The 10,713-nt window shown below is 30.8% G+C and overlaps 2 protein-coding genes and 1 non-coding gene across 4 annotated transcripts; all 3 read left to right on the top strand.

Annotated features, from left to right (window-relative positions):
• The first annotated feature begins 3,066 nt into the window (after nucleotides 1-3,066).
• LOC102583957 (growth-regulating factor 3) lies at nucleotides 3,067-5,659 on the top strand. Of its 2 annotated transcripts, XM_006347439.2 has the most exons (5): nucleotides 3,067-3,323; nucleotides 3,422-3,728; nucleotides 3,920-4,072; nucleotides 4,145-4,559; nucleotides 4,645-5,659. In XM_006347439.2, exons 2-5 carry the CDS (start codon nucleotides 3,569-3,571, stop codon nucleotides 5,324-5,326), a joined length of 1,410 nt encoding a protein of 469 aa, XP_006347501.1. In that variant the 5' UTR covers nucleotides 3,067-3,323; nucleotides 3,422-3,568; the 3' UTR covers nucleotides 5,327-5,659. The 2 variants fall into 2 exon arrangements, with proteins under 2 accessions (XP_006347501.1, XP_006347500.1); XM_006347438.2 differs by having other exon boundaries at nucleotides 3,067-3,728.
• A 953-nt stretch (nucleotides 5,660-6,612) lies between these two features.
• Nucleotides 6,613-6,693, top strand: TRNAL-AAG (transfer RNA leucine (anticodon AAG)). Its single transcript has one exon. It is a non-coding gene; the product is annotated as a tRNA-Leu (tRNA).
• A 2,864-nt stretch (nucleotides 6,694-9,557) lies between these two features.
• On the top strand, nucleotides 9,558-10,700 carry LOC102584503 (small heat shock protein, chloroplastic). The gene is made up of 2 exons (XM_006347440.2): nucleotides 9,558-9,979; nucleotides 10,164-10,700. The coding sequence occupies exons 1-2, from the start codon at nucleotides 9,712-9,714 to the stop codon at nucleotides 10,595-10,597; spliced, it is 702 nt and encodes a 233-aa protein (XP_006347502.1). The 5' UTR covers nucleotides 9,558-9,711; the 3' UTR covers nucleotides 10,598-10,700.
• Nucleotides 10,701-10,713: the final 13 nt, after the last annotated feature.

The raw sequence follows: 10,713 nt of genomic DNA on the forward strand, positions 1-10,713 counted from the left end.
ACGAACAAGTAGTAGCAAACTGAAAATAAAAGGGAAAGGTGCGTAATGTTGCTTAGCCGTGTAAAGTATTTTAATCAAATCGTGAACTTCCTTAGCTTTTATTTGTGGAGTACTTCCTCTTGTTAATTTATATAACATACTTCCTTCGTTTTAGTTTGTTTGTTTAATTTTTTTAATCTATTTTGGAAATAATATTTTTTTGACAATATTTTATATTTAATTTTCTACGTAACGTGTTTATAATTACATAAAGTAAAAGATACTCATATATTTGACACTTTAATTTTTCTTAAAATTATTCAAAAAAAATTCTCTATTTCTTAAACTTCATGTCAATTTAAAATTGGATAAACAGATTAAAAAGAGGAAGTTATAATATTCTTAGTTTATTGAAAAATGTATAATACATTTAAGGGTCGACAGGACAAGATAAAGACATATATTTCATTGATGATTGAAAAAATTCACGATTTTTTTTTTTTACATGAGATAATAATTTTATTATTTTAATACAAATAATGAAATAAAATAATTTGAGATTGACTAATATTTTAAATCATACATAAAATAACATTAATTTTAAATTCTATTCTAAAATTAATATTTATCCCATGTATTAAAGAATCCATAAATAAAATGGAGGGAGTACGTTAGGCAGAGGTAGCGAGTATATTTACAATTTTATTCTTGCGTCGTCTCATATCAATTCTCCAGGACAAGTGCATTGTCGCATCTCTTTTAATTCTACTCCAATACAAAAAACACTCTCGATAGCGGATCGAGGATTATCATTATCGGCTAGTAGAATTTGAACATACAAATTTAAGGAATTTTCATAACATCTTAATCATTAGATTAAATCTTTAACTTGTGTAAAGAGGTATAAGTATTTGTGTATATATATATATATATTTATTAAACTAAAATATAATCTCGAAGTATCGTTCGACATTCCTTACGTCAGGGTGGGTCCGCCACTACACTCTCTTTTACAGCACTTGGGTTACATAGCGTCTGCCCAAAGTTTATTTTTTAATATTTAATATTCGTATAAGAGTTTGATTATTAATTTTGAAAATGAATTTATTTTAAAATAATTTTTTTAAACTTGAGACTTGTGAAAAGACGGAAAAATCCTAATAAAAAAGAGATCGCAAGGGAAGTAAATCAAAATTATTGCATGATCAAAAGTTTTTCTAAAGGGAAGCAACTCAATATTATTGCGACATCTTTTATCTTGTTGATATTAAAACACGACAACGACTTTGTGCATGAACCAGTATGAGAGTGAGTTTTTATTTATCGATATCATGATTATGATATGTTTTAATTGAATATTTATACATATGTTAAAGAACTGTTATTAGGTATTTTATGCTTTAATTATACACATTATTCTTAATTGAAAAAGACATGTAGTTTTTAAACTTATTGAGACTAATATATATTATTTAAAAGAGATAACATATTTTAATTAATTAACTTATTTACATAATATTTTTCAAACAGATTTGTCAACTTCAATTTTTCTATTTTCAAATCGAAAAAAAATAATTAAAAAAATAGTAGAGTATTGATTTGCAAAAATAAAATTAAATTAACGAATATATGTATGTCCAAAAGTCTATTAAGTATTTAGATGCAAGTACATTTGGTATTCAATATTCACCGCTCAAATATTACAACTTACCTTTGGAACATATTCCCATGTTCTGTGATCCTCTCTATCTATGAAGTTTTGTTTTGATTAACCTATTATGGCTTTGTTTTGATTAACCTATTTATTAGCCATAAGTATGACATAAGACTAAGGACCCGTTTGACCCAAAAAATACTTGAGAAAATTCTGGAAAAACTCAAAAAGTGATGTTTGGTTACATACCTTGACAAATATATTTGTCAAGATTTCCAAGTTCTCAAATACTAGAAAAAAAATTACTCCAGTAGTTTTTTGGCGAAGTTCTAGTATTTGGGAATTTTAAAAAATTCAAAAATATCCCAAATTTTTATATTTTATAAAAATACCCATAACATTTTAATTTGAGTCACAAAATTGAGAAAAAAACAATTTGTTTGAGTGACAAAATTGAGAAAAAAGAACAATTTGTTTTTAATGGGTTATAATTATAACCGAATCAATGACAAGTTTGAATATGCGATTAATGTATTTCTCTTGCATATGTTGTTATTTTGTTGTTGTTGATTGTTATCAATTATGTTATAAGATTATTTTTTTAACGGGACATAATCATTATAAATAGATAATACAAATTTATGGGTATTTTTTTAATAGTTTTTAAAATTTATGAGTATAATCATATTTTTTGAAATAGCCAAATATTCTTGAGAAAACTTGGGGCCAAACACATGGTGTAATTTCACCAAAAACTTGACACAAATATTATTTGCCAAGAATATTTGAAACTTGGGTCAAACCCTAACTAATACAAAATTAAGCACCAAGTTACTCCATAGGACTAAATTAAGCTCCAAGTTACTTCATAAGACTAAATTCAGCTCCAAGTTCTTTAAGCTATATTTATTTTGGCACAATTTTTTTAAATCAATATAGATACTCCTTATGTTTGACTTGACACAGAGTTTAGAAAATAAAAAAAAACTTATCAATTCTGTAATCCTAAATTAAATTTATATCAAAATGCTTTTTAATTTTATGGTGTTCAAAATATATCAAGTGAAGAATTAAAATTAAAGTGTTGTCAAAATAAGAAAAAGATCATTCTTTTTGTAACAAACTAAAGAAAATAGATCAATCTTTTTGAAGTAGGGAGAGTAGTACTTAATTTCAAATTGAAAAAATATTTCTTAAATTTTATATCCAAAGTCCATTGGTGATGCATGAATTATAGGACTTTTTATCGTATATAAATATATTTTCAGAAACTAGTAGTAATATTTTAGATCTTAAAATATGTCAAATAAATTAAAAGAGAAAAATAACTTAATAAAATAATGGGAAAAGGAGTAGTACTGTATTGAAACTTTATCCCCCAGAAAACGATAGATAATGCAATTATGAAGGAGAGAGAGAGGAGAGAACAAGTGTTTGTTACTTGTATTTTTCTGTCTATAAACACAACGGTGCGAATGTTGGAAGAATGGAAGCAAACCAAAGGCCAAGAATGGCGGCAAAAACAAAAAAACTTTAAAAAAATCTCAAAAATAATTCTCATCTTCCTCATACACTTAAAAATTGTAGAGTAATATTTAACCCCCATTTGTCTTCATCATAATAGTAACAAAAAAAGTTTTGAAATTAAAGATGGTGAGTTTGAGGGTAAAGTGAAGAGTTTCCTAAGAAGGTTTGGTCTTGTATCTCTTTTTCTGTTTTGCCTTTTTGCTAGTCATTGACAAGGAAAGCCAGTGACTTTCAAAGGGTTTTTTCTTTTTCCATTTTTAGGGGTGTGTGTAGAGGAGGAGGGTGCTATTTATGGCTTTAGCCTTTTGGACAAGGCAACAATATCAACCCTAGATGGTGGAAAAAATTTGCTATACTATTTGTTACAGTTACCAACTGTAGAATACTGAATCATTCTCTTTTAAGTTCATGATGGGTCATCATCAAGATCTTCACTGTTCATCATCCTCTGATGGTGGGATTAAAAAAATGCCATTTTTTAGTGATGAAGCTAGTCTTCTTCCTCCAGCTCCTTCAGCAGCTGTTGTAAGGAGTTTGCAGCCTTTTGATGTTGCTACCAACTCCCAAGGTAAAAAGGCTTTTCTCTTTTTTTCCTTTGTCCCCATGACCTTAAAGTAGTACTTTCTTTTGTTCTTGATGTTTCCTTTTCAACCCTTTGTTGAAAAAGAAAGATCTGAATTTAATACTGCTTGCTGCTGCCTAAAAAAAACTTTTGGGGGAATAAATGTATGTTTTCTGTGTTGTTGTTAAACTCTGCAGGAGGAATGGCAACTGCACTGGGGTACCCTTTTACATGGGCACAGTGGAAGGAACTGGAGAGGCAAGCTATGATTTATAAGTACATGGTCTCAGCTATATCTGTTCCTCCAGATCTCCTCTTATCAATTTGCTCTGGAGCTTCACATACTACATGTAATGGCCGGTTATTTTCCCATTGTTTTTTCCCCTTTATTTACCTCTGATTGATGGAGTTTTTGGGTGCAGCGGCTACTGGATCGGTACAAGGCAAGCGACACACAACAAATATAAGGGATTTAGAGCCAGGAAGGTGCAAAAGAACGGACGGCAAAAAATGGAGATGCTCGAGAGATGTAGCTCCTCATCAGAAGTACTGTGAGCGCCATATGCATAGAGGTCGTCCCCGTTCAAGAAAGCATGTGGAAGTTCATGCCGGTGTTAGCAACGCCAGTGACAATAAGAAGACTCGACTTCAAGTTGAATCTACTACCATGGCTGTTACTATACCCACCACACCTGCTAGTCAAATCAACAACCGTTCAACAAAGCAGCCTCTTAGATCTACCTTTCAACAAATTCAGAGTCCCCTGTTTTTCCATGATGATAAGATTGGGGGAAATGGAAATATCTCCACTGATCCCTCTTATAATGAACTACACAGGTTCTCTTTTAGCTGCTGTTTTACTCTTAGTTTGAGTTTAAGTCCCAATTTACGATATATTGTTTTGTGTTTTGTATGGTTAAAGAACTTCGGGCTGGATGATGGAAGGTGAGTTGGTAGCAAAGGCTGATTCTGGACAACAATGGCAACATTTGATGGACTCAAACGCAGGTTACTCAGCGCATGGCTACAGGGAAGAGGCATTGAATTTTTTGGCAAGTAGAGATATGGAAAGAACTGAGCACACCGGTGAGTTCAATTTCATGACAAATCCTGAATTTGTAAAAGATGTCTCCAAGGACTCGATTAATGGATGGTCCAATGATAATGTCTACAACAATAGTAACAATGAGAATATGGAGGCTTTGTTGTGGCCATCGCTAGGGAATATCTCGCCATCATCGCTTACTTTGTCTATTGCTATGGCTGCTGGTGATGTCCTTGATGAGGATATGGGATTGGATAGTAGATTCATGAATACTAATCAGCACAAGTTTTGGGAGAACAGTTTCCCTTTTGCGTCTGGAGGACCATTAGCTGAAGTTCTACATCCTAGCTCATCTTTTAGTCTTGGTGACAACCCAACCTCATCGTACACAAGCAATGGCGATTCAATAAGCCCTGCAGCAACGACCGTCTCATCACCATCTGGGGTTCTTCAAAAGACTGTGTTTTCGCACTCTGATGGCAGTGTTTGCAACAGCCCAATTCTCGCAGCTCCAAGTAATATTACACCTGAGACTGTTCAATTCCAGTGGTTAAGATAGAATGCCAGAATGGCTCCTCCTTTTTTTTGTTTTGTGTGTTGTTTTACTTTTCTTGCTTTCTATCAACTGAAGCCAGAAGTTTACAAAGTGACTGTCTAAGGTTCATTTTCAGGCAATTCTCAGTACCCAAACATAAGATCAAAGAACTTTTAAGCTATTACTATCGTACAAGTTGTTTAGGAAATATGTACACTTGTATGTCCTAAGTGTACAGTTTTCTGCCTTGCTTGTGTTCTTGTTTCTTGAAGTGTTGTGTGTGCGTCTGAACACATCAAAAATGAATTAGAATGATTTGATCTCGGGTTTATCATGAAAATGAACTATGTAATTACGCACATTTGGGGTTCTTAAGTACTCTTTATCACCGTATCAGTACAGTTCAGAACACAACTTTGATGAAATGGAATTTGAGTGTATGAAAAACAGGGCCTAGTTATTTTGTCTTTTTGATAGGAAGGCATAATGGCCCTACTTTCCACAAAGGCAAGAGTAAGGTCCTCGTATATCATATATTTTATCCTCACGTTAGATTACATTAGATATGATAATTGCCCTACGATTGTTTGTTCTCTTTTGAGCTGGCTAGTCTTTAGGACTGTGGCCTTCTGGCTGAAAAATATCTCATTTGACTTTATAGACAGACAACTATACCCTGCAGTTGCTCCGTTAGGGGAAAAAAAGTTGACGAAATCATCGACTCCTTGAGATATTGGAACCGGCAACTTATATACAAGGATTATAGACGACGATAAATTCACACATGGTAGCAGACAATATTAAAGAAAGTGAATATCTTATTAAGCATGCAAGCAATCAAACAGTTCTAGAGAGTTTCTTTGTGAATATTGGGTATACTTGGAGACGATAATAAAAGCTAGTTCGTACACCCTGTGCTCCCTTTTTGGTCATGTGAGACTATAATTTATAAACATAATGTGTGGTTCTTTGATATAAAAAAATGCAGTGTATATTAGTACCATTATTTTATTTTTTGAAATTGGGGTAGGGGATTACAAAATGGGAATGTATCCTCTTCACCAATAAGGTGAAAATGTAGATAGTCACCCAATTGAGCCAACTAAAATTACAAAATAGTTAATATAAGTACTAATTTTATAACTCTGTAAGATTTATTTCTCCAAGGTAAACTAATCTATTACCAAACATGTTCAAGATTCGGTAACATTTTACATTAATTACGAAAACATAGTACGAAATCTTTCTTTGAAAAAAAGAGGGAGTGTTTTATTTGAATAAATTATAACACTATATGATGCATATTATATGTTGAGATGGCCGAGTTGGTCTAAGGCGCCAGATTAAGGTTCTGGTCCGAAAGGGCGTGGGTTCAAATCCCACTCTCAACAAAATTATTTTTTATAATTATATAAGTACTACATATCATATTTAAGCTTTAAAATTGATGTGATGGAGATAAATGATTGATTAGTTCCCTTTGATTCATCATTTGAAGTGATACCTTCCATTCAATTTTAACTAATTACTCCCTCCGTTTAAAAAAGATTGGTCTGGTTTGACTTGGCACGAAGTTTAAGAAATTAAAGAAGACTTTTAAATCTTGTGGTCCTAAATTAAAGTTATGTCAAATGTACAAAATTGTCCTTAATCTTGTGGTCTTAAACATGCCACGTGGAAAGCAAAAAGTAAAATGTTACCAAAAAAGTAAAGAGGTCATTTTTTTGAAACTGACTAAAAAGGAAAGGAGGTCATTCTTTGTAAAACGGAGGGAGTATATAAGTACTACATATCAAAAAAATTTATTATGGATGAGGCACAATTAGTACTAGTTGTATGAGGATATTGTTTATTGATTTATATTCTGACTTATGGGACTCACATTATATTTTTCTTCTTTGCCTTTTATTTCTCTTTCCTCTCTTTTCTCATTTTTATGTTTTTTCTAAATCTTTTTTAAACCAATATAATTACTCCCTTAGTTTGTATATATGAAAATAATTTATTTTTAAAAAAATCTTATTTTTATTTAAATAATTAAAGGTTAAGAGTATAAAAAAGTTCAAGTTAATTCTTTGAATTGTCACTTATGTCATGAAAATTGACCATTAAAATTATTATTTTTTCTCTCACTTTTCATTTATCATACTTTAAAAAATTTATCTTAATAGTATTTCATATTTTTTTAACTTCTACTTTTAGGACTCATTCAAACATAAGAATTATTTCTTAAAAAATAATATTTTTTCACTTAATTTGAAAATTGATGTTTGATAATGAAATTTTGAATACAACTTTTTCAACTCGAATATATATTTCAAATTTGAAAAACATGTTAGTATAATCTAATTTTTCAACTCACTTTTCATTTTTAAAATTGTATTTAAGTACATTCAAACATGAATATCATTTCGGATATTTTATTTTGCAAAAATAAAACATGACTCTATGTTCAACTATAATTTCGTTTATTTCAAATACAGTAAAAAATATATGTTTGAATTCTAGAGCCAAATGCCAAATAATAATAATCATGTTTTCTATGCTCATAACCCCTTAATTTTTAATGTGCAATTTTAATAACAATTGTTTCACTATTTTTTTTATAAGTTTTATATAGAGCTTTAATTGTATTTGTGTTAAAGATTCATTTTACTAAACTAGTCTTATTAATTATATTTTAAATTTGACTATTGATACCTATGTAGTTATTTGATGATAAATATGATAATTTTTAAAAATGTTTTTTGTTAAAATAAATAAGTAAAAAATAAATTATTTTTTCATATACACCAGTAATTAAATTAATTTCAAAATAGATTTAGGAAAAAAACCGAAAATAAGAAAAGGAAAGAGTAGGGCATGAAAGAGAAATCAAAGGCAAAGAAGAAAAATAGAACACGAATTCCTAGGTTAGAATATAAACTAATAAAATAATATCCTCATACAAGTTTTACTAGTTGCACCTCATACATTTTAAAAAATATCCTACATATCATATTTAAGCTTTAAAATTGATGTGATGGAGATAAATGATTGATTAGTTCCCTTTGATTCATCATTTGAAGTGATACCTTCCATTTATTGGGATGAAGAAATGCATTAGTGTGTTTATTACCCCTTCCATGGCCACATATTTTTTTTTTTTGTCTATCTTGAAGGTTCAACACTTCAATTGAACTTGTTTTCGGAACAAAATGGGACATCAACTAATTCACCTTTTAAAAATTAGATAAATTTGCAACATTTTTATTTCTTAGGAAAATGTCAAGTACTTACTAATCATATAATTATCGTCAAATTCGTGTAAGGTAAGAAGTAAGAACATACTTCTTCTATTTCAAAATACGTGATTTTTTATTATTATTTCTTAATTTCAAAATTAGTGTTATTTCATGTAATCAAAAAGATATTATTAATATTCTTTCGATTTTTTCCTTATTTAAATAAAAAGGTTTTACATAAACAAAAGTTATTAAAGAGCTACATTTTAAAAAAATATTTATTAAGAATAAATTAGTAAAAACATATTTTACTTTCTAAAAAATTAATAGTTTTTTTAAAGAAATGTGTGTACGCTCTAAACACACTATTTATTTTTTTAAAATGGAAAATAGTATTTGGTAGAATCCGATAAGAGAAACATAGTTTTTCAAAAAAAAAAGGGGAAACATAGTTTTGAAGTTGACATTTAACGCAACGTAGAAATGAATAATTCACAAAGACTATACCATTTTAAAAATCTTGCTTTCATTTAAGTTCTAATTCATAAAACACCTAAACAAAATTTGGAAACGAGGTAGTGCTCCCTCCTTTCCTTTTTAGTTGTCATGTTACGTTGTTTGAGAGCCAATTTAATTCATTTTTAAAACTAAAATCAGATTACATTAATTCGATATTTTAAAATAAAATTTTAGATATTCAAAAATTATACAAAAATACTACTTAATTACAACATTTTTCATATCAATATGATGAAAAAATATTTTTTAAAATATTAGTCAAAATTCATATTGTTCGACTTTCAAAAATGAAAGCTACTATAACTAAAAAGGGACGCAGGGAGTATTAATTTTCTTTTTATCCCTCCTAAGAAAAGAATGGGGTGAAAACATAAAAATGCTGAAATAGAGACCCTATTTTTCTAAAATTAGGGAAATATGCGATGTTTCGAGAAGGTAGAAGAAAGCTGAGGAGATTGATCGAGAAAACCGTAGCAATCACCATTTGAGAGTTTTATCTAAAACTTTCACGATTCCTCCACACTCTTCTCACTTCTCTCTATAAATACCTCCTTCTATTGCACTACTGAAGCAACGAAAATCATTCACAAAGAAGAAGATATCCACTTCCTGTGATCGAGCTTTTCTTTCTAGTTTGTTTTATTTTTCTAATAAATAGGAGTAATAATGGCTTGCACAATTCTTGCATCTTCTCCATTAGCGTCCAATGTCAGTGTTGGTGGAACCTCTAGGATTAACAAAAATGTAGCTGCACCTTGCTCTGTTTTCATTCCTTCCATGCGAAGGCGGACGACTAGGCTGGTAGCTCAGGCCACCGGAGATAACAAAGATACATCAGTCGATGTACACCACAGCAGCGCTCAAGGAGGAAACAACCAAGGCACTGCTGTCGAACGCCGTCCTACAAGGATGGCTTTTGATGTTTCCCCTTTTGGTGAGTCTCATTGCTCCTTCCATTTCATTTCTGCTGCTTTCTTCATTTATCTCAATTTATATGACACAATTCAAATTTCAAACTAAATAAATAGGCCATCCAAGGCTACTATACTGGTAGTAGCAGCATTTAATTAATTTGTTCAATTCGTTTAGTAATGACAATTGTTTCATGTGACAAACAGGAGTGTTAGATCCAATGTCGCCGATGAGAACAATGAGGCAGATGATAGACACTATGGACAGATTATTCGAGGATACAATGACATTTCCAGGAAGAAACAGAGCATCAGGAGCAGGGGAAATACGCACTCCTTGGGACATTCATGATGATGAAAACGAAATCAAGATGCGTTTCGACATGCCGGGGCTGTCCAAGGAAGATGTAAAAGTATCGGTAGAAAATGACGTGCTTGTTATTAAAGGCGAACACAAAAAGGAAGAAGGCGGAAAAGATGAACACTCATGGGGTAGGAATTATAGCTCTTATGACACTCGTTTAAGTCTCCCGGATAATGTTGAGAAGGATAAAATCAAAGCGGAATTGAAGAATGGAGTTCTTTTCATCTCGATTCCTAAAACTAAAGTTGAGAAGGTGGTTGATGTCCAAATCAACTAAAATTAACAACTCCCAAGCTTTTCTTGTTTTAGGTTCTTTTGTAACCTTGTGTAAAATGTATGTTGGAATATAAATATTAAAACAAGTAGTGCGTCTTTAACAAGGCTGCTGTGAGA

This window comes from Solanum tuberosum, unplaced genomic scaffold, assembly GCF_000226075.1.
Source record: "Solanum tuberosum cultivar DM 1-3 516 R44 unplaced genomic scaffold, SolTub_3.0 scf00093, whole genome shotgun sequence".
NCBI lineage: Eukaryota > Viridiplantae > Streptophyta > Magnoliopsida > Solanales > Solanaceae > Solanum > Solanum tuberosum.

What these genes read in the sequence shown, in the direction of transcription:
- LOC102584503 (XM_006347440.2), top strand. Translation starts at nt 9,712, where the DNA reads ATGGCTTGCACAATTCTTGCATCTTCTCCATTAGCGTCCAATGTCAGT. An exon ending in TTTTGATGTTTCCCCTTTTG is followed by an intron (nt 9,980 to 10,163) that starts GTGAGTCTCATT and finishes TGTGACAAACAG; the next exon opens with GAGTGTTAGATCCAATGTCG.
- LOC102583957 (XM_006347438.2), top strand. Translation starts at nt 3,569, where the DNA reads ATGATGGGTCATCATCAAGATCTTCACTGTTCATCATCCTCTGATGGT. An exon ending in TGTTGCTACCAACTCCCAAG is followed by an intron (nt 3,729 to 3,919) that starts GTAAAAAGGCTT and finishes TAAACTCTGCAG; the next exon opens with GAGGAATGGCAACTGCACTG. An exon ending in TGGAGCTTCACATACTACAT is followed by an intron (nt 4,073 to 4,144) that starts GTAATGGCCGGT and finishes TTTTGGGTGCAG; the next exon opens with CGGCTACTGGATCGGTACAA.